Genomic DNA, 24,007 nt, shown 5'->3' with positions numbered 1-24,007 from the left:
AAACTACTCTATGCACATAATGGAAAAATAACTACTCTTAGCTGAATTATGCTACTGTTCTTCCTCTGTGAAAACTTCTCCCATTAAGCTTGATATGCTACTTTGAAATTCTAGCTTGTTTATTTTAAATTCGTACGCTTCCCAAGAAAAAGAGGGGAGATCTTCTGACCTGGAAGACACAGCATTGTTTCGCTAGGCCACTCTGTACCCCTGAGAACTGGGCCCATTCCAAGTTTAGAAACAGAACCAGAGATCATGGGTTATATTCACCTGTAAAAGGAAATCCTTCAAATGGATGAGGCCAAATAGTCACTTGGCTTCTGCCTGGTGGATGACCTCTTCATTTCTTCCTGAAGGTTATTAGTCAATCGCCAAAAAAGAAAAAAAAAGTCATGTTTGTAAAAGAAGGGAAATTGGGAAGAACAAGAAGAAAATGACAGGAGGGAAGGAGGAAAGAGAACAGAAGAGGGGAGGAGGAGTGAGAAGCAAGGAGAAAATAAGAGGTTACTTTTGAAGGAGCTTATTTTCGGTACTTATTCTCATTTTGTCTGTCTTTGCCCTGGAAGTTAACAAGTGGGCTGTTTTGATTTAATTCGGGAGCATCTTGACTTCTAGCTGGTTAAGAGTCATCTGGTACTGTAGCCAGAAATCAGTAGCACTTAGTGTTCACTGAAAAATTTAAGACTTTGTGGTCAGCTAAGCCTTCTGTGTTGTTTCCTCGGTGCCTCCGCAGCAATAAGTTATTACAGTGATGTGGAGAGGTCATGTTCAGGATGTTAGCAACCAGCACTGAGGTGACTGATCCGAATATACACTCAGAATTTGATGGGGGGGGGCATATAAGTCTGCTGAGGAGTGTCAGGCTTATAAAAGAAGTATTTAAGTAGGTAATTAAAGGAGGAAAACAATGCAGAACTATAAAGGAATGGTGTCTTTCTGTATGTGTGACATTGCTGCATGGATATCAGATAGGCAATACATAAACTGGATTTTTTTTCCCTTTTACTCTTAAGCCCTGCCTGATCCATTGAGCCTGTCCGCACAAGTTTGTTGTGTACCCCCAGGGTACAGGCTGTTCCCGCTACCTACAGTGACTGCACCTCACAGTTCTAGCTCATTCATTCTATTCTAGATCAGATGTTAGCTCCTCTAGAGACCTGACTTCCCTAGTTATGCCCATCTCTCACCTGTTTATTCTCTACTTCTCTACTACCGTGTAAGCTTCTAGCAGGTAAAGGCAAGGATCTTACGGGTCTTCTTCACCAGAGTATGTGAAGCTCCTTCAATAATACCCTGGCACATGATAGGCACTCAGTACGTGTTTGTTTAATGAATGAATGACCTGGAGACAGGTATTACTGCTATTTATATTTCTCCTTAACCCACTTACGCAGTTGGACAAGAAAAGAAATGGAAATACTGTTATTTCTTCATCTTCTCTTTCCTCCAGTTCTGTGTTGGAGTTATTTATCAGCATTTTATAATGTGGGAATAATTTAAAGGTTGGCACTTAATTACCTTGTTAAGTGCATTGCCTTAGAGGTTTGAATGAAGAATTTTCAAGATGGAAATGTATTGTAAATGTTCCTCTTTGTTTCATTTAGGTGGTTCACAGAGACTTGAAACCTAGCAACATTCTGTATGTGGATGAATCTGGCAATCCAGAATCTATTCGAATTTGTGATTTCGGCTTTGCCAAACAGCTAAGAGCAGAAAACGGTCTTCTTATGACGCCTTGTTATACTGCAAATTTTGTTGCACCAGAGGTAATTATGAAATAGTTTGCTTGCAGTATTTCAGCTTTCTTTTTTTGTATTTTTCTGAAGTGAGAAGCGGGGAGGCAGTTAGACTCCCACATGCACCCTACCGGGATCTACCCGGCATGCCCACTAGGGGGCGATGCTCTGCCCATCTGGGGCATTACAACCGGAGCCATTCTAGCACCTGAGGTGGAGGCCATGGAGCCGTCCTCAGCACCCGGGCCAACTTTGCTCCAGTGGAGCCTTGGCTGCGGGAGGGGAAGAGAGAGAGAGAAAGGGAGGGGGAAGGGTGGAGAAGCAGATGGGCGCTTCTCTTGTGTGCCCTGGCCGGGAATCGAACCCGGGACTTCCACACACCGGGCCCACGCTCTACCACTGAGCCAACCGGCCAGGGCCAGTATTTCAGCATATTTAAAAACTCATTTGCAGGCCCTGGTTGGTTGGTTCAGTGGTAGAGCGTTGGCCTGGTGTGCAGAAGTCCCGGGTTCAATTCCCGGCCAGGGCACACAGGCCCATCTGCTTCTCCACCCCTCCCTCTCTCCTTCCTCTCTATCTCTCTCTTCCCCTCCCGCAGCCAAGGCTCCATTGGAGCAAAGATGGCCCGGGCGCTGGGGATGGCTCCTTGGCCTCTGCCCCAGGCGCTAGAGTGGCTCTGGTCACAACATGCCCCCTGGTGGGCAGAGCGTCGCCCCCTGGTGAGCGTGCCGGGTGGATTCCGGTCGGGTGCATGCAGGAGTCTGTCTGACTGTCTCTCCCCGTTTCCAGCTTCAGAAAAATACAAAAAAAAAAACAAAAAAAAAACAAACTCATTTGCTATGTTTAATATAGAATAATTTAATAGTTGTTTAATTGAAGACTTACTGAACAAATAATTAGAATAATATAGCAGTTCTTTCTTCTGTTAATAGTTCGTTCTGTCAACAACCCACTATTACCTATAATCTTTCTGCTCTTTTTTCTGTAGCTGTGTACTATCACTAACACTTTTCTGCTTGTCCGTTCATGGAAATAAATGGAAACTGGCTTATTTTCCATCCTTGCTATTATCCTTCTTTCCCCCTGGTTTTATCACTGTGTTCTTGTATCTGCAAGGCTAAAACATGGTCTCTTCTTGTCTTTAGCTGCATAACTAGTTACCATCTGTTATCCCTAAAAATCAGCTCAGGGTTCTATTCACAGAACTGAGCCCTCGCCAGCTCCCCTTCCACCCCCTAGTGGCTGCCACGGCCCAGGTGCACATCGACTCCCTCTTGCCATTCTCTGGTCCCTCCACAAGAGAGTTGCACATCTACTAAAGTCTTCCTCAAGCACTGTTTTGGTCAAGTTACTTCTTTTCTATAGAAATTACAGTTCCCCATTATAATAAATATAAAATCCACTGCTTTGTCAAGATTTTCTACCTTTTTTATCACTATGTTAAAAAGAAAAAATTTAGCCTGACCAGGCGGTGGCACAGTGAATGGAACATCAGACTGGGATGTAGAGGACCCAGGTTCGAGACCCCGAGGTCACCAGCTTGAGCGCAGGCTCATCTGGTTTGAGTAAGGCTCACCAGCTTGAACCCAGGGTTGCTGACTTGAGCAAGGGGTCACTCGGTCTGCCGTAGACCCCCGGCCAAGGCACATCTGAGAAAGCAATCAATGAACAACTAAGGTGCTGCAACAAAGAATTGATGCTTCTCATCTCTCTCCCTTCTTGTCTGTCTGTTCCTGTCTGTCCCTCTCTCTGACTGTCTCTGTCAGAAAAAAAAGAAAAAGAATTAACTATGGGTCCTGGCTGGTTGGCTCAGTGGTAGAGTGGGCCTGGTATGCAGACATCCCAGAATTGATCCCTGGTCAGGGCACACATAAGAAGTGACCATGTGCTTCTTGTCCCCTCCCTCTCCCCTTCTTTTCCTCTTCTTCTCCCACAGCCAGTGTCTCAATTGTTTCGGACATCAGTTCCAGGCACTGAGGATAGCTCAGATGATTCAAGCATTGGCCCTGGACAGGCGTTGCCGGGGGGATCCCAGTCAGGGAGCATGCGGGAGTCCGTCTCTCTATCTCCCCTCCTCTCGTTTAAATAACAAACAAAACTTTACTTATATTTGATTGTTCTTTTTTTTTTTAAGAGAAGGGGAGAGGAAGGGAGATAAAGAGGGTGGAGAGAGATGAGAAGCATTAACTCATAGTTGCATCACCTTAGTTCTTCATTGACTGCTTCTCATATGTGCCTTTAGGGGGGGTGGGGAGGGTGAACAGCTGAGCCGGTGATCCCTTGCTCAAACTAGCGATCTTGGGCTCAAGCCAGCAGCCATAGGATCATGCTGATGATCCCACACTCCAGCCAGCAACCCCACACTCGAGCTGGTGAATCTGCACTCAAGCTGAATGAGCCTGTGCTCAAGCCGGTGACCTCAGGGTCTCAAACCTGGGGCCTCAGCGTCCCAGGTTAGTGCTCTATCCACTGCACCATCATTGATCAGACTACACCTGATCTTTTATTTATTTATTTTAAGCCTGTTTCTTTTTTTTTAAGACTTTATTAATTTTAGAGAGAGAAAGTGCTAGAGTGATAGAATGAGAGAGAGCAAGAGAGAGAGAAAGGGGAAGGAGCAGGAAGCATCAACTCCCATTTGTGCCTTGACCAGGCAAGCCCACAGTTCAAACCCGCGGCCTCAGCGTTCCAGGTCAGTGCTTTACCCACTGCGCCACCGCAGGCCAGGCCCTACACCTGCTCTGTTAATTCTTTGTCTTCTACTTTTCTCCATTTAGTTGTCCAGATTGAAACTCTGAAGCCTCCTGAAATCTCTCTATCATTTCTCCACATCCAGTCTGTCACCATATCTTTTCCATTTTGTTCCCTATTTTAGACCCTTTTCCCCTGGCCCTATACCTCCGGTCGCCACTGTGCAGTTTCTCACAGCCCTTCACTGAGTTTGCTAGAAATTGCTTCCTGTCGGGAGGCCTTGTCTCTAGTCTCTCTTCTTGCCAGCATTTCCTCTGTACCTTCAGTTGTTTCTGGTATAACTAGCTACTTATTTAATTTTCCTGTTTAATGCTTCAGTGACATCTGATTGCCTACAGAAAAAAATCTAAATTCCTTTTCAACTTATGTGTAAAAGCCCTTCGGTTTCTCTGGTCTCTCTATAATATCCTCTACCTGGAGATCTGGCCATAAAAGACTGTCACTAACTATGCTCTGCTCTTGCCTCTGCCCTTTGTCCTCTCCCTCCCCACCTTCGCCCTTTGCTTCCTGAACTCTTTTTTTTTTACCAGAGAGGAGGGGAGATAGATTCCCACATGCACCCCAACTGCGATCCATTAGCAACCCTCATCTGGGGCTGATGCTCGAATCAACTGAGCTATCCTCAGTGCCTGGGGCCGGTGCTCAGGCCAGTCAATCCACTTGCTGTGGGAGGGGAAGAGAGAGAGAAAGGGGAGCAGGAGAGGAAGAGAAGCAGATGGTTGCTTCCTATGTGTGCCCTGACTGGAAATCAAACCCAAGACGTCTGTGTGCTGGGCTGATGCTCTATCCACTGAGCCTACCAGCCAGGGCCTGAATTCATACTTATAGGCACAGTACAAGCAGGCTGTCCCCTAGCCTTTCTCCTTTCCTTATATAAAGAATGAATTGCTCCTTGACCAGGCAGTGGCACAGTGGATGTTGACCGGGAATGCTGAGGACCCAGGTTCAAAACCCTGAGGTCACTGGCTTGAGCCTGAAGGTCACTGGCTTGAGTCCAAGGTCGCTGGCTTGAGCAAGGGGTCACTGGCTTAGCTGGAGTCCCCAGGTCAAGGCACATATGAGAAAGCAATCAATGAACAACTAAGGTGCTGCAACAACAAGTTGATGCTTCTCATTTCTTTTTCTGTCTGTCTGTCCCTCTCTCTCTTGCTGAAAAAATGAATTGCTTTCTCATCCTTATACCCAGAGTACTTTAGGCATAACTTTATGATACTTTCATGTTGAATTGTTAACTCCATATACAGGGTGAGGCAAAAGGTTTGCAGTCTTGAGTACGTGAAACACAGAATTTATTCTTGTATCACTATTTGTTACTGTATTTTCCATACGAACAACTGTAAGCCTACTTTGCCCCACCCTGCATGTTCATTTCCCTGCCAGATTCGGATTTTCTTAAGAAAACCAGTTGTTTTGTATGTCACAGTTCATGCCTGATTATAGTTGGTGATGGTTGAGTGCCTAAGTGAATCAAATTACATATTATATATAAAAGTACAGTTTTATACTGTATCATTTGTACTATTATATGTGTTCTTAAAAAGTGCTGTTTTATGTGGCCATTTCTGTAGCCCCATATAAATATACATTCATTAAAATAAAAAACTTACCTTCGATTTATTTTATAGTTCTCTATGAACCAAAGCAGCATTCAATAAATGCTAATTCAAATACCAAAATTTAACTGACCTGTGGTGGCGCAGTGGATAAAGCGTCAGCCTAGAATACTGAGGTCGCTGGTTCAAAACCCCAGGCTTGCCTGGTCAAGGCACATATGAAGAGCGATGCTTCCCATTCCTCCATCCTCCCCCCCCCACTCTCTCTCTCTTTCTAAAACAGAAATTCAATAAATAAAATCCTAAAAAAACAAACAAAAGTACCAAAATTTATATGTACATATAAATTGTTAGTAGTAAAAGGTTCTAGAATGGAATTAATATATTGTCTTGTTTGTTAATCATGTTCTGTTGAGGGTTTGTTTTTATATGTATTGACTTAGATATAATTCCATTCCCACAACCTATCTAAATCTAGACGATAAACAATGGTATGTTCGTACTAATTTTTACTTTTTCTAGGTTTTGAAACGACAAGGTTATGATGCTGCCTGTGATATTTGGAGTCTTGGTGTCCTTCTCTACACAATGCTTACTGGGTGAGTGTAGACTAGACGCCGTAAGCATTTATTCCTCAATGTCTTGTTTCTGTTATGTAGTTTATCACTCAATCTTTGTTGTAATACTTTTCTCCTTATGGGTTCTCATTTCCTAATAATACAATCGTGCATATGTATATCTATATATATATATGCCACATTTATATCTGTATCATTACTAACTTTCTATAGTGTACTATTTATTAACGTCTTGAGGTCTTACATTGATTTTTCCATACCTTTTTTTCACTCTTGTATCTTAAAGTATTTATACTTTTATATATTAAATCTAATTACTATTTTGTAACATACCTTGGCCCGGTGCTTTGCGGGGCTTCCTGTCAATAGCTTTCACGTTAAATATGACATTAATTGAATTACTTAAAGGACTTTGGGACACTGCAAATAAATAGAAAGCTCACCAACCAAAAACTCAATTTCGTGCATTCACATTTTAATTTGATTATAAACTAGTTACACCCCGTTTGCGAACGGCCCTGACGATACCCCAGAGGAGATACTGGCACGCATCGGCAGCGGGAAGTTCTCCCTCAGCGGTGGCTACTGGAATTCCGTCTCAGACACAGCGAAGGTCAGTTTTCATAACCCTTCAGGAGAATAGACAAGGTCAATCAGAACCTTGTTCATAAAGTAGTATTTTGAAGTGATGTTACCAAATAACTTGAACTCAAAAAATGGACCAGTTATTTTGTTTCTTTAAAAAAGGCTTTGATTTGGTTTTGTTACCTATACATTAAGGTTACTTCTTGTTGAGAAGATGATGAGAATTATAGTGGTAGTTAGTCTTCATGGAGTGTGTGTCTGCTCTGTGCTTCATGCTGCACTTCAGCAAAATTATCCGTTTAATGCTCTTAACCCTGTAAAATGGGTGGTGGGATCCCCATTTCCCAGAAGGAAAGAAACCAAGGTCCAGAATATTAGTGTGAAGTTGTCCATAGTTACACACCAGGTATATGTGGGCGTTCCAGGCTAAGTAGCTGATTCCAAAGCCCTCAACCCCTAGAACAACTGTACTGTGTTCTCTTTTCGGTCTTCTCTTTTCCACAGTCAAGAGTAGTGTAGTTTATAGGGTCAGCTTGAAATCCAGTTGGAAAGCCTTTCTTACTGGAAGATTGGCCGTCCCCTGAACGGCACTGTCTTGCTTTTCGTCTTTACTCTAGTTTCACTCTATTCATTGAAAATTCTCTTTTTTCTACTTCAAAATAGGAAAAACATAAGATACATACTGGTAAAAGTGCTTGCTGATTCTTCATAGAGGTGGAAAATTGAGTTGATGTGATTGTTTAAGTAATTAGGGTATTTCAAAATTTATAGATACTTTTGGCATGGAAATGAAGCCTCAACTAATCAGTTTAATGCCTACATAGACAATATTTGGTTTTATAATTGCATTTAAAACGAAATGTTAGGCCCTGGCCGGTTGGCTCAGCGGTAGAGCATCGTCCTGGCGTGCGGAAGTCCCGGGTTTGATTCCCGGCCAGGGCACACAGGAGAAGCGCCCATCTGCTTCTCCACCCCTCCCCCTCTCCCTCCTCTCTGTCTCTCTCTTCCCCTCCTGCAGCCAAGGCTCCATTGGAGCAAAGATGGCCCGGGCACTGGGGATGGCTCCTTGGCCTCTGCCTCAGGCGCTAGAGTGGCTCTGGTGGCAACAGAGCGACGCCCCAGATGGGCAGAGCATCGCCCCCTGGTGGGCGTGCCGGGTGGATCCCCGTCGGGCGCATGCGAGAGTATGACTGCCTCCCCATTTCCAACTTCAGAAAAATACAAAAATAAATAAATAAAACAAAATGTTATACCTATATAATTATATTAACCAATAAATGTCACCCCAATAAATTCGATAAAAATAATAATACAAGCCCTGGCCGGTTGGCTCAGCGGTAGAGCGTCGGCCTAGCGTGCGGAGGACCCGGGTTCGATTCCCGGCCAGGGCACATAGGAGAAGCACCCATTTGCTTCTCCACCCCTCCGCCGCGCTTTCCTCTCTGTCTCTCTCTTCCCCTCCCGCAGCCAAGGCTCCATTGGAGCAAAGATGGCCCGGGCGCTGGGGATGGCTCTGTGGCCTCTGCCCCAGGCGCTAGAGTGGCTCTGGTCGCAACATGGCGACTCCCAGGATGGGCAGAGCATTGCCCCCTGGTGGGCAGAGCGTTGCCCCATGGTGGGTGTGCCGGGTGGATCCCGGTCGGGCGCATGCGGGAGTCTGTCTGACTGTCTCTCCCTGTTTCCAGGTTCAGAAAAACGTAAAAAAAAAACAAAAAAAAACCAATAAATGTCAATAATAAAAAACCAATAAATGTCACCCCAATAAATTCGATAAAAAATAATAATAAAAGTTGTTCTAGAAGAAAAAAATTAAATGTTAGCCTTTTCCTTTTTAACAATGAAATTTCTTAATCCAAATCATTTTTTTCTGGATACTTGTTCCCTTTTTAATTTATGTGTTGATCACCAACACTGTGCTTAGTTAATAAGTGAATTCTCCAGGAGTAAATGATATGACTCAGAATTCTTGATTGTAGGTCACTCACAGTCTAGTTGGGAAATGGCCAACTAGTATCACATGTGCTGTTACAGTGGTACCTTTTCTGTGTTAAAGAAGTCACAGATGATCCTCAGTCAGAAAGATTTCAGGAAAAGTTTTTCAGAAGCCATGAGGAGTTTTCCAGATAATTTTGGGGAAGAGGACGATGTAAGTTTATTCCAGGCTGAGGGATCAGCACATGCTGTTCATGGTCATGATGCCATAGGAGAGGCCGAATTTGTCCAGGGAGATTCGAGGAGTTTGATATGACTAGTCCAGGGTACGTGTATGTAAGATGGTGGCCAATAAACCCAGATTATGGGCCCTGGCCGGTTGGCTCAGTGGTAGAGCGTCGGCCTGGCGCGCAGGAGTCCCGGGTTTGATTCCCGGTCAGGGCACACAGGAGAAGCGCCCATCTGCTTCTCCACCCCTCCCTTTCTCCTTCCTCTCTGTCTCTCTCTTCCCCTCCCGCAGCCAAGGCTCCATTGGAGCAAAGATGGCCCGGGCGCGGGGATGGCTCCGTGGCCTCTGCCTCAGGTGCTAGAGTGGCTCTGATTGCGGCAGAGCAACGTCCCAGATGGGCAGAGCATCGCCCCCTGGTGGGCATGCCGGGTGGATCCCGGTCAGGCGCATGTGGGAGTCTGTCTGACTGCCTCCCCATTTCCAACTTCAGAAAAATACAAAAAAAAAAACAACCCAGATTATGGAAGGCATTGTAGGTCATGCTCAGGATTTAGGGCAGGGGTCCCCAAACTTTTTACACAGGGGGCCAGGTCACTGTCCCTCAGACCGTTGGAGGGCCAGACTATAAAAAAATCTATGAACAAATTCCTATGCACACTGCACATATCTTATTTTAAAGTAAAAAAACAAAACAGTAACAAATACAATATTTAAAATAAAGAACAGGCCCTGGCCGGTTGGCTCAGTGGTAGAGTGTCGGCCTGGCATGCGGGGGACCCAGGTTCGATTCCCGGCCATGGCACGTAGGAGAAGCGCCCATTTGCTTCTCCACCCCCCCCTTCCTCTCTATCTCTCTCTTCCCCTCCTGCAGCCAAGGCTCCATTGGAGCGGGGATGGCCCGGGCACTGGGGGTGGCTCCTTGGCCTCTGCCCCAGGCGCTGGAGTGGCTCTGGTCGCGGCAGAGCGACGCCCCGGAGGGGCAGAGCATCGCCCCCTGGTGGGCAGAGCGTTGCCCCTGGTGGGCGTGCCGGGTGGATCCCGGTCGGGCGCATGTGGGAGTCTGTCTGACTGTCTCTCCCCGTTTCCAGCTTCAGGAAAAAAATAAATAAAAATAAAGGACAAGTAAATTTAAATCAACAAACTGACCAATATTTCAATGGGAACTATGCTCCTCTCACTGACCACCAATGAAAGAGGTGCCCCTTCCGGAAGTGCGGTGGGGGCCGCATGCGGCCCGCGGGCCGTAGTTTGGGGACCCCTGATTTAGGGTTTATCTAGGTTTTGGGAAACTATTGAAAAAGTTAAGCGCTACAGTGATTTTCCTTTTTTAAGTTCACTCTGTGATGCAGTAATTATTTTTGTGTGTGTGACAGAGACAGAGAGGGCAGACAGACAGGAATGGAGAGAGATGAGAAACATCAGATCTTCATTGCAGAAACTTAGTTGATCATTGATTGCTCTCTCATATATGCCTTGACCAGGGGGCTACAGAAGAAAGAGTGAGCCCTTGCTCAAGCCAGCAACCTTGGGCTCAAGCCAGCGACCTTGGGGTCATGTTGGTCATCCCACGCTCAAGCTGGTGAGACCACACTCAAGTTGGATGAGCCCATGCTCAAGCCGGCTACCTCGGGGTTTCAAACCTGGGTCCTCTGCATCCCAGTTTGATACTCTATCCACTGTGCCACCACCCAGTCAGGCATGAAGCAATAATTTTTATCCATGGAGTTTGCCACAAACTTGTCATAATCAGTTGTGGGGCATACCAAGTAATGTTACCAAATCAAGTACCAGAGTTTAAACATTGCTTGCTTTTTTAATAAATTAAAGTGAGTCAAGGCTATTTCTTTAATTTCTATAATTTGGTTCTCATTCACTTGCACTCCAGTTGGCTTTTTTGAATGAGAGAGAAACACAGATGAGGAGGAGATACAGATAGAGCAGAAAACACTGCATCCATTTCACAGCGTATCTTATAAATGCCATTTTCATAATAGTTTTTGCTCATTTGTTTAGTTAAGACTTGTAGCCCTGGCCAGTTGGCTCAGTGGTAGACTATTGGCCCCACGCATGGATGGTCCCAGGTTCGATTCCCGATCAGGGCCCATCTGCTTCTCCACTCCTCCACCTCTTGCTTCTCTCTCTCTTTCCCCCTCCCCCAATCTCTCTTCCCCTCCTGCAGCCATGACTTGATTGGAGTAAGTTGGCCATGGGTGCTGAGGATGGCTCCATAGCCTCCACCTCAGGCACTAAGAAGAGCTCAGTTGCTGAACAATGGAGCAATGCCCCAGATGGGCAGGGTATCAACCCCTAGTGAGCGTGCTGTGTGGATCCTGGTCGGGGCACACGCTGGCATCTGCCTCTGCCTCCCCTTCTCTCACTGAATTAAAAAAAAAAAAGGCTTGTAATTACATGTATGATATAATATAGTGAATACCCACAAAATTGGAGGAGAGGACTCTCAATCTGGTATGTCCCCTCAAGATCAAGTTACACATATGAATGTCATCAAGCATATGAAACATACGTGTCATATATGGCTTTGAGAAGACTAGGACCATAGCTACCATTTTAAGCACTTATGTTTTAAGGACTGTGCTGACATTCTTACTATATTATTTCATCTAGTCTTTACTGACCTAATATTAGGGGCATTACAAATAAGGTTTTGTAGTATTTTGGGTCACGAATGATGAGTATCTAAACCAGTGGTAGTCAACCTGGTCCCTACCACCCCCTAGTGGGTGTTCCAGCTTTCATGGTGGGTGGTAGCAGAGCAACCAAACTATAAATAAAAAGATAGATTTAACTATAGTAAGTTGTTTTATAAAGATTTATTCTGCCAAACTTAGCAAAAATTTGACATAAAGTACTTGGTAAATAATTATTATTATATGCTTTAACTTGCTGTTACTCTGCTTTATAAATTTTATAAAGTAAAGTTACTTCCCTACTTTATAAATCACCATGACTGTGGAACTGGTGGGCAGTTAGAAAATTTTACTACTAACAGAGATACAAAAGTGGGCGGTAGATATAAAAAGGTAGACTACCCCTGAACCATAAGAGTTGTGGGATTTTCACCAAATGGAAGATAAATTTAGGGGACAGAATAGACTCTGGTTTATTGGACATAAGCAAAAGAGAAGCCGATATCGAATGTGCAGTGTGCATTTCCTCGGGTAAATGGGGGGGGGGGGTGTCCTTCACCAAAACGTGGAATACAAAAGAAGTAGTTTGGAGAGGAGAGATGATTGCCGATTTAGATCATGAATTTGAAAAGCTTCTGTGATGCATAGTTAAGAGATATATGTCCACTAGGCAACTGGCGATATGAGTGTAGATCTTAGCAGGGAAGTCTGGGGTGGACAATGTAAGTTAGTAGTTGGCATCGTGCCTGACCAGGCGGTGGCGCAGTGGGTAGAGCGTCAGACTGGGATGCAGAGGACCCGGGTTCAAGTTCCCAAGCTTGCCAGCTTGAGCGCGGGCTCATCTGATTTGAGCAAAAAGCTCACCAGTTTGGACCCAAGGTCACTGGCTCGAGCAAGGGGTTACTCAGTCTGCTGAAGGCCCGTGGTCAAGGCACATATGAGAAAGCAATCAATGAACAACTAAGGTCTCGCAACGAAAAACTGATGATTGATGCTTCTCATCTCTCTCTCTCTGTTCCTGTCTGTCTGTTCCTGTCTATCCCTCTCTCTCTGACTCTCTCTGTCCCTGTATAAATAAATAAATAAATAAATAAATAAATAAATAAATAAATAAATAAAGTAAGTAAGTGGTTGGCATCATGCGTAGTAACTAAAGCCATGAGCATGAATGAGCTGGTCTGAGCAGAGCGGTAAGAGAGCCATGAATGGAATTCAGGGAGCATCACCATTTAAAGAGAAAGCTTAGGAGTAGCCGTCGAAGGACAGGAGCAGAAGGGATGCTGAGTGACTTGGCTAGAAGTGTGCTGGTTAACACAGATCTGGGTAAAATGATAAGAGAGCTGCGGTGTGCTCTGGGCAGTTCTGCCACCTCTTCTTCGTTTAGAGCACGTTGACTCACATTCAGAATTTGGAAGGGAGGTCCTTAATTGTTTTTGCTTTTTCTAATTCTGTTCAGTTATTCCTGTTCTTAGCTGTTAATGTTAACTAAAAGTAAAAACTATATATATGTAATAACAGGAGTACTTGGACTAACATCTCCCCAATTCCCAGTATCTAGTCAACCACCAGATTCTGTCGGTTCTTTCCCTTCAGTATCTTCAGTTCCATCTGTATTTCTATCTTTTATACCCGCCGCCAAAGCTATATGCTCCTGCCAGTCTCAAACTGGAGTCTGCCGGCTTGCCCCTCCAATTCAGTTTCCTCCACACTTAGTGAGAGTACTCTCTCTAAAGTACAAACCTGACTGCATCACTGTTGGCTTTAAGTCCACACTTGCTAACATGGTCTATAAGGGCCTTCACGGTCTGGTCCTTTCTTACCTCTCCCACTTTATCTGCAGCCACATCACATCCTTAATGTGACCGGCTCTCTCCCACCTGACAGCTTTCTCGCAAACCCACTTAATCTCCCTGAAATGCTCACTTTCACCCTTCCTTCTCTAACCCAGGCCTGCTTGTCCTTCAGGTCTCACACTTCTCTAGAGGACTCACTTCAAAACCACCTTGCCCTGCTCAGGTCAGATCTCCTTGTGCTCCTCCAGCTGCGCCTCACACTTACTCATCCCATCAAAGAACTTGCGGTTGGCTTTGTAAGGGATTCCCTCACTGGGCTGAAAGCTTGCTGAGGTCACAGTTCCTTTCTGTCATGTTCACTATCAAATACCCAGTGCCCAGCAGAATGCCCGGCCTTCAATGGATACACAGGAGATATATTTTGAATGAAAATGAAGTAAATGGTACATGGCTTTTATGAATCACAATGGTGTTATTTTAGAGAGTATAAAACTACTACATAGCAAATATATGGATCTGTGTTTCATGCATAGGAAAGCATTTTGATAGAAAGCATTTCTCTCTGGAAAAGTATGATTCTGGGTGTTCTTCATGTTTTTTTGCTTCTGTATATTTCTGATTTTTCTGTAATGCCCATGAGTTGCTTTTGAAGTAGAAATAAATAGAATTCTGGCCTGACCAGGTGGGGGCGCAGTGGATAGAGCATCAGACTGGGACGTGTGGAGGACCCAGGTTCGAAACCCCAAATTCGCCAGCTTGAGCGCGGGCTCATCTGGTTTGAGCAAAGCTCATCAGCTTGAGCCCAAGGTCGCTGGCTCGAGCAAGGGGTCACTCGGTCTGCTGTAGCCCCCACGGTCAAGGCACATATAAGAAGGTAATCAATGAACAACTAAGGTGCCGCAACAAAGAATTGATGCTTCTCACCTCTCTCCCTTCCAGTCTGTCTATGTCATAGGTAGGTAGGTAGGTAGGTAGGTAGGTAGGTAGGTAGGTAGATAGATAGATAGAATTCTGTAATCTTGGGAGGGGCATTTAAAACTCTCTAATTAAATTCCTATTGTTGGACAGTTCTGCTTTTCAGTATTAACAGCAGCACCAAAAAGGCATAAGCAGCTAAAAATTACATAGAAATAAATTTACAAAAATGAGGAAACCTATGCCTGCCCTGTGGTGGCGCAGTGGATAAAGCGTTGACCTGGAATGCTGAGGTCACTGGTTCGAAGCCCGGGGCTTGCCCGGGCCAGGCACATACAACAATCAACGAACAGCTAAAGTGAAGCAACTACAAGTTGATACTTCTTGTTCTCTCCTTCCTTCTCTCCTCTCTCTGCTCTGTCGTCTCTCCTCTCTCTCCTTTCTCTGTAATACCATAAATAAGTCTTTAAAAAAATGTCAAAACCTCAGGATACCTAAGGGAAAAAAGAGCCAAGAAAAAGAAAAGATATATAAAATATGATAATTCGCCCTTTATAATGCACCAAAATTACTGTTACTCAGGGAGGAGAGACTTAGGTTTTTGCCTTTTTTTTTTTTTAACAAATTGTCCTGTTGACCAAATTGCTTTGAGCCCAAGGGTCTACCTACTACCAAGAAAAAAGTGTCATAGTAAAGAAAAATGCTCAATAGTATCTAGTGCTATAAAAGAAATCAGATAAAAAGGTTTAAGCTTGTGTTATTATTCTTCCCATTACAGGACCTGGTGTCAAAGATGCTTCACGTGGACCCTCATCAGAGATTGACTGCTGCCCTTGTGCTCAGACACCCTTGGATCGTCCACTGGGACCAACTGCCGCAGTACCAACTGAACAGACAGGACGCGCCCCATCTGGTCAAGGTGAGCGGCCCGCTCGGGCCCTGTTGCCCGCATGTCCGCCCAGAGAGACTGGGAGCTGTCCTCGCCAGGTTGCAGCACGTGTCCCTCTCGCTTTCCCTCAGCCTGCGTTCAGTTCTCCTGTGGGATTCTCTTGCAGGGGGTGATTAAGAAAGGAAAAAGTCAAGCCATGCTGAAGTATTGTAGTAAGTCTAGTTTAAGAATGACTTCTAGCCAGACCAGGCAGTGGCGCAGTGGATAGAGCGTCAACCCGGGATGCTGAGGACCCAGGTTTGAAACCTCAAGGTCACCAGCTTGAGCACGGGGTCATTGGCTTGAGTGTGGAATCATAGATGTGACCCCATGGTCGGTGACTTGAAGCCCAAGGTCGCTGGCTTGAGCAAGGGGTCACTAGCTCAGCTCTAGCCCCCTGGTCAAGGCACATAGGAGAAAGCAATCAATGAACAACTAAGGTGCCGCAACTATGAGTTGATGCTTCTCATCTCTCTCTTCCTGTCTGTCTGTCCCTGCCTGTCCTGTCTCTCTCCCTCTCTCTTGCTCTCTCTTTCAAAAAATAGGAATGACTTTTAAATTTCTGAATTTATTCATCAGCTAAGCTTATTGATTTATTTCCTTTATACTTTGCTTTCTTGTGCACAACGCAAAGCAGACTAGATGTTCCAAAGAGCGTGCTTTGCTGCCTCTCACGTAAAAGACTGCGAAGGAACCACACTGACGGGCCTGAGAGGAGTGAGGCCGGCTGGGGAGGGTCCATCCCTGTCCTCTCTCACCCATCATTTCAGCCGCCCACACTGACCTCTGCAAGTTCAGTTCAATCAGAGGGTCTGGCCAGTGTGCTTATACTCATGATGAGCCTAATAAAATTACATGAATTTGCTAATGAAATTATCCAGGGAAAAAGTGTTCATTTAATGTCCTATGTACGTGACTCCCCATTGTCATTTTTGTTTTGACTCTTTCCTGTTTTCAGGGTGCCATGGCAGCTACATATTCTGCTTTAAACCGTAATCAGTCACCAGTTTTGGAACCAGTGGGCCGCTCTACTCTTGCTCAGCGGAGAGGTATTAAGAAAATCACCTCCACAGCCCTGTGAAGTGACCTCAGTGAGATATTTGGTACCACGGTGTAGCTGATAGCACAAGTTCTGGCGACAGGTAGCACATATCTGAGAGACACCTGCAAGCACACACTGTCCCAGCTGGTACCCACAATGCTGCTGCTCCTGCTGCTGCTCCCGCTTCCGTCTCTTCTCGCTTTACATGATTGTTAGCAAGGTAGATTTTCCTGGAGCTCCAGATGATCTGAAATGGAATCGTGATGAAGATATAGTCACTGAATCAATAAGAAGAATCATGAACATATGAATACCACCTAAAAAATACACTGAATAAAGTACTTTACACCATATAGCATTATTTTTATAGGAAATATTTCATGTCCCTTAAATATTCTTTGTTAGTTATAGGGATGGACCGTTTATGTTAAGCACTTAGCTTAAACAATCCGTTTATATTAGCACTGTATCCCTTGTGCCATCCAACATTTTGTATGTTTTTGTAAACAGTTCATATCCAGTACATTTCCGTACTGCTTTCTTTAATGTATACATGCCTTGTTTAACTTGGAATCTATTATTATTAATCGGTTAACTATTAAATCTGGTTAAATAGTTCACCTGGATTAACAGTATTGTTGGACAGCCCTAAAAATGGCCAGATTGTGGAACAGCTGTTGAATGTAATACTTCCAAAATGTATATATCTTACCCCTGTCTGTTTCACTGGTTCATTTGTTTGTTACTTAAAGTCGGGTGCTCTGTCAGACTAGCCTAGAGAGCTGTTATGGTAGGGAAGTTACATGTCTGTCACATGCTGTCAGGAGTACACCTAGGAAGTTAGTCCATATACTTTGCAACTCTTTAGGGGTTTTTTTTCTTTAGTTAAAGAAGTAGTTCTTACACTTTTAATCTTAAATACTGTCCATTCTTAGTATTAGCATATAATTTGAAATTTTGCCAATATACATCAAAGGCCTTTGAGAATCCTGGTGAGGAGATTGGGAAAGGGAAACTGAGCAACAGGTCATTCAAGTCCCATTGGCTATTTCATGTTTAAATAGACCAAAATGCAGAATTGAACATATGAATAACAGCATATCTGTTGTTATATACCTGTGAGAAAAGTATGCTTTTATTGAAAAAATGGTAAATCATGATGAGTTCTACCCCATTACGATGCTGCATATTAAACACTAATTTGAGTGTAATAAAAGCCACAGGCCTCTATAGGAAATTGGATTAAAACTTTCTTATTCTAGGGAATAAAACATTCTTGATCAAACAGTATCTGTTCTAACCTGAAATCATAGCTAAGGTAGGTAAGTGAATGTCTAGCATTGAGTGTTTGTGAAATTCCTTCTGATGATTTAGCTGTGTAATATTTCCTTTTGACTTCAGAAATGATCAGTTTGCATAATGGTCACTGAGTCTGCTTAGATTACAGTATTCATTGTGTACATCTATCTAATGTGGTAGTTTCTATAATTTTATTTGATTAAAGAAATTTCTGTATCCATTACGACCTGTATGTTTGCCAAGCTACCTAGCATACATCAGTATGTAATATGAAAAACCTATGAGCAAGGAAAAAGTGATTTCACTTACCTCACTAAAATGTGTCCACACAGTTCTTCCGTCATCACATACTAAGCCATTTACATCAGAACTCTCTCTTCCCTGCCGGAGGCCGTAACCCTTCCCCTTGAGAGTGCAAAGCCGACAGCATGCGGTCAGCTGTCTGGGAAGCCACTGATATTCCTTCATTTCTCCTCTATGCAATGAAAGAGAAAGAAAAAATCTATAATATATCTTCTGCCCAAGTGACACAAAATGATGATTGCTTAGAAGTCAGATGCAAGTTTATCTTCTAAAAAATGCATAAGAAGAGGGATTTCAGAAGATCCAGACGGAGAAAGTGTTTTTAAGTCCTTGATAGATGCTTCCCATTGCCGAGAAAGAACGTTTTTTTCCTCTCTTTCTATTCAGTGTTTTAAACCATGGTCACCCCAAATTCTTGTCACTTTTAAAATGTTAATGTAACTCTGAGCATAAATGCTCAGGTTTTTGACACTGATGCTATTCCATAATTGCTTAGGTGTGTTTCCCATTGCAGTCTTTTAGAACTCTAAAGTAAATGTGTAAATCCTTATAAGTCATCTAGTCCAACTTTCTCATATTGCATGTCAAGAACCTTTGACCCAAAGCAAAGACTAGAATCTTAACTTCCCATCCAGTTTCCCCCCATAACACCATGCTGCCTTCCCTTCGGATTATCTCTCACCCAACCAGGAGCTGAGTTGTTCACAAACTACATATTTCTGGGGTACTCCTCTGCTGGCATATGAATGCCAAGTTGATTGCTTTCAAAGATATTGCCTTCTCTGCCTAGTCCAACTTCTAGTTTTATTGGAGAAAAGCGAGTTATATGTTCACAAAGCTGAAGGCTTTCTGCCTGAAAAGCAGTTCATGAGCCTAATTTATGTTCTCTGTGGTTCTGGTGTTCCTATTGCCTTTGACTTACAGCAGACCACATTGCCAACAGTGGGCTCTAAATGTAGTGCTTGTGCTGGGTTAACCTTTCCATTACTTCCTTCAAGTCCAGTTCCTCCAGGCCCCTATATAGTGGTGCGAATGAGGCCTTTCACCAGTTGATGTTGCTGGTTACCAGGGCTTCTCCCAGGAGATTTTAGTTCAGCCTTAAAGACAGTTCAATGTGAGAGAAGGAGCTATAAACTACCAGGCCACTTTCTCAAACCTCTCAGTTTCTAGTCCAGACCAATACCCAGAATGGTAGGTTGCATTTAGCATTGCCAAGTGCATTCTGGAACATACAGATTATACTACCATATGTTTTGTATCTTCCTTTGCAAGTGGTGATGTTAAACTAAGGTAAGTTTTTTTTTTTTTTTGGTCCTTTTAATCTTTATATAAATTATTTCTGCTCCAATTTATAGAAATGTCTTCTTTCTAAGTACAATAGACCCTTGTCTTTAACAGATCTGATATGGATTCATTTATTCACTATCACCTCCAAAAGTCCAAAAATATAAGAATTTTGACAAGGCAAGATTGATATGCAGTGCAGCTGACAGGTGGGAAAAGTCACATAGTGAGTGTCCAGAGAGGGTGTGGTGTGTGTGTGGCAGAGACTCCATGTGTCACAAGTGGTGGGCTGCAAAGAGTGGGCTTGGGTCAGTCGTTTCCCATCTAGTTCTAAGAAGTGGTTGCTGTTGGCAGGGGACATCATGGGAGGTGGGGTCGGCCTGTTCGGTGTGCCCTGCACTCTCGGCCCAGGAAAGAGGGATGCGGAGGCTTCCCGAGTTGACAGAACTGTTTGGGTTGGAAAGGCCCAGCCTGGGAGAAGAGCAGAAAAACATTCAAGATTTGGGGGCCTTGGTATAAATACACTTAATCACCATGGAAGCCAGCGATACACATCTCAACAGCTTTTATATTCTCTACTTCCTGGCCTTTATAAATGTCCTAAACTGTTTCAGTTTCCTTTACTATATTGAGAAAATTCTCTCCTATGATGATAGCAAGCATTTGAGACTTCTGAAGACATTAGGACAGACACATCAGGAATGTAAAGGGTCAGAAAAAGTCTGTTTTCTCTGATTAACAAGTATGATGGGTTTATGGCTGACCCTTGGTGCTTAAACCAGGAGGTTTCAATCTAATCCTCGAGTTCTGTCCCTCCCAAAGTTCCAACTCCATGTGACTAACAAACTAGATGTATACTTTGAGCCTTATTTAATTCACAAAGAGGTTGACTTAACTCAGTGGTATTATTTCAATAAACGAAAATAGTCCTCTTTTCGCCTCCAGACTGCTTACATGTTGCTGGTCTCCCCAAGTGACCATTGGTGGAGCCCAATTAATGAAGGAATGAAATTCGCTTTCTTGGGACTGTGGTATTCTGCAGAGCCATGCTTAACCACTTTTTCTAGTGAAGAATCTACAGAATGATAGTACGTAGATATGGGTGGCCAAGAATTTGTATCTACAGTGTGCTTTATGTATTTTTGACACTGCTGTATTCTGTGTGATCGAGTGACTTGTAACTGGTTCCAATGTGAGTGTTCTCAAACAGTTCTAGTAACTAAGTTGACTTAATTTTCTTAAGCTTTGTATTACTATTAGTCTCACATTTACCACTTTGATTCCAGTCTTTGAACTGTTCATAACAGGGCATACCAAGGGTTGGGATAAGAGCCTACTTCCTACCTCTTAAGGCACTTTCCTCATTATTTTTCCATGTAACCTTGAAGTGCATGATAAGCTGTTTAAATGTCCATGACTTCTCCCAGAGCAAATAGCAAAGTATATGACATTGAATAGAAATTAGTGGAAAGGAAAATTTAGAGACTAAGTTCAGAGGTGCAAACCTCAAAACCTCTTTAGAGCACATACCATTTGAGTACAATATTATGTAAACGTATGTGAGAAGAGAGTTGCTATAATAGTCTTCTAAGTAGATTAGTTCACTGATGGAAGTGAAAATCTTTACTCCTATTATCACTATAGTACTGAATGAACTGTATACTGAGTTTTTCAAACAAGTATTTAAAGTAGAACTTTTAAATACAAAGCAAGGGCATAAGGATAAAGGTTTGGGTTTGTGTTTCTCTTAAGTGTAGTGTTCCATCTAAAGCTTTTGTTTTTTCATTAAAAAATGCTTCAAGGTATTGCCATTTCTTAGCATCCTTAATAATTATGGGTGATGAGTTTTTAATTAAAATTATGTACAGGTTTATCTTAATAGGTTTATCTTAACTTGTACCCTACACAAAAGGGAAAGTCTACACCTAAGGGATGTAATTATTTTGCATTTGTGGCCATGGGTGGGAATGGGGTGGGCATCTACAGTTTTTAAAAAAAAATCACAAGTATTTTTCTACTATTCTATATGATCTTACTTTATACTAGTTTCTCTCTAGTAAGGCATGCTAGAAGCCCAAGGTACCAAATCATGAATTCATATGTATTGTACCTTTTATTGGTGGTTAAATCACATCAAATGCTTGGCACTGCTGCCATAATTAAGAAATGCTTGTAAAGGATTAAATATCACCGAATACTTTAAATTGTTTTACTTAAGAGTCTAATCTGGGAAGTTTTCAAATCATGCTATTAATGTGTAATCTAAGCTCTTTCAGATGTATCCATGAGTAATCCTGGAACAAAATTGCTTGTATTCCTGTCACAGAACAGGTTTTGTAATCTTTAAAAGAAATGAAAATTTATATAATAAAGTTTCAAATAAATGCATGTATGTTCCTTTATCCGATTATTTTGATTACATGATGATTAAGCCTTCATATCATCACATTATTCTATCCAAAGTATAAATTTATCAAATTGGATTAGTAGAACTTAAAACTATTTCTGAGTTAATAAGAAGTACAAAGTAATTTTTCCATGCAAAGTTTAGACTAAAGATTTTGTCAAATTAGACTCACATCAGTCATAGATCTTATCCAACGAAACTTGATTAATCATTCAAAGGATACACGGTAATCAGCAGGCACACATGAGAATCTTTTCTTAGAGAAGTCCAAAATTATCAGGTTTAGCTCCAGAACAAAATTGAAATGATGAGCCCCCACTGTCCAGCCAACCATGCCTCATAAATCCATAAATTCCAGGTTTTATTATGAGCTACCTCTATAGATCAAGGATATATTGCTAAAAGCATTTTAGAGATAAGGGCTTTTCCTTTTCTTTCTGCTAGTAAATATCATTAACATATTTAAAAGGAAATTTAAGGTCATTGATTGCAGGTAGAGAGGGAATGGGTTATAGGCCTGCAGTTACACCTTTCCCTCCCAGTAGACATTTTTAGTAATTTTATATTATGGTGTATTAATTTGCTAGGGCTGCCACAATAAAGTACCACAGACTGGCAGAAGTTTATTTTACAACAGTTATGGACAGTCTGGTAGTTCAAGGTGCCAACACTTTTTTTTTTTAATATTGATCAATCGATTGATTTCTTAGCAGAGAGGGGGAGCAGAAAGGGGCAGGGGTGAAGAGTGGGAAGCATCAACTCTCCCATATGTGCCTTGACCCAAAAGCCTGGGGCCTCAAACCTGAGACCTCAGCATTCCAAGTTCGGGTTTTATCCGCTGTGCCACCCACAGGTCAGGCTCCAGCTGCCAACTCTTTATAAAGACCTTATCTTCAAACATAGCCGTGTTCTGAGGTATTTAGGAGTTAGGAATCCAACAAGTGGATTTTGGGAGGACACCATTCAGCCCTTTACACTGAATTTAAGTCTTCTCCCTTCCCTTCCTTTCTTCCTTCCTGTGTATAATGGGCACCTACTATGTGCTAGACACTGCTAAGTGCTGGTAATAGTAAGCAACAGATTTGGTTTCAGCCTAAGAAGGTTTTCAGCGAGGTAGGGAAGACGTATTTATAAAGTAGTAACAAATGTCGTGCAGATGTTATGCTTTGGTAATGGGATGGCAGGAAAGCCTCGCCCTTCCCCTCAGACTCCCATCCCAGTAGGTACGTGGAAGGGCTGCGTTAAAGCAGAAGTGAGGGAGCACGATGCGGGAGGTAGAGGGTGTTAAATTGAGTGGACCCCTTGTAACTGAGGAGCCACTGAGCCACTTCATCCGCAGGTGTTATAAGGTACCAAAAACTACAGAATTAGTATTTTAAGAGGCTTGGAGAACATTTTATTAATTTGGGTTAAGGTGTGCAGAGAAATTGTGAGAATAGTCTCTGTACTGTGTGATTGGCATAACCAGGATGGCCCTTGGCATTGTATTGTAAATGCAAAGGGAAGGAAAACATGGATCCCCAGACATTCCACCACACCTGTGAGGAAAGGGGTGAATGGCTAGCCAGGTGCAGGAAGAGAAAAGCCAAAATAAACCTTTTCTTATAGCAATGAGCCATTTGCGGGCATTTGTCCCCACGGAAACTACCTCTCCTATGTAAATGCGTGCGGTTAACACGTGTGACTCAGGACAGAGAGATAGCAGATGAACACTAGGAAATATAGGAATGTCTTTTAATATGTAAAGAGACATCTTTCTACCATTGTGCTGACTTGTAAATTTTGTTTTCTCCAAAATGATGTATGGGTTGCAAATTGAACATGGTCCTATCATGTTAAAGGACATATGACTATAACCAATAGTGGTAAAGGGCTCCTAATTACAATTTTTGCTTCTGTATTTCCCACTTACAAAACTATAAAAACTAGGTAGAACAAAGGGCCGGCGCTCTCCCTCAGATTTCTGTTGGAGCTGCCGCCGCTTGGCCAAGCTAGACAATAAAGCTTTGATGTGTAAACGACGG

General features: G+C 43.0%; 1 protein-coding gene across 5 annotated transcripts in view; it reads left to right on the top strand.

Moving 5' to 3' along the window:
• RPS6KA3 (ribosomal protein S6 kinase A3) overlaps positions 1-18,212 on the top strand; it is a 114,696-nt gene extending 96,484 nt beyond the window's left edge. For all 5 annotated transcript variants that reach the window (XM_066357517.1, XM_066357516.1, XM_066357514.1 and 2 more), the window contains 5 exons: positions 1,605-1,766; positions 6,563-6,639; positions 7,114-7,231; positions 15,499-15,639; positions 16,607-18,212. In XM_066357517.1, coding sequence (XP_066213614.1) covers positions 1,605-1,766; positions 6,563-6,639; positions 7,114-7,231; positions 15,499-15,639; positions 16,607-16,729 — 621 coding nt within the window. In that variant the 3' untranslated portion in view covers positions 16,730-18,212. The remainder of the gene's footprint in view (positions 1-1,604; positions 1,767-6,562; positions 6,640-7,113; positions 7,232-15,498; positions 15,640-16,606) is intronic.
• The last annotated feature ends 5,795 nt before the right edge of the window (positions 18,213-24,007 follow it).

This window comes from Saccopteryx leptura, chromosome X (assembly GCF_036850995.1).
Source record: "Saccopteryx leptura isolate mSacLep1 chromosome X, mSacLep1_pri_phased_curated, whole genome shotgun sequence".
NCBI classification, from domain to species: domain Eukaryota; kingdom Metazoa; phylum Chordata; class Mammalia; order Chiroptera; family Emballonuridae; genus Saccopteryx; species Saccopteryx leptura.
The sequence above is the reverse complement of the archived record's forward strand: the minus strand, read 5'-3'. Positions and strand labels throughout refer to the sequence as shown.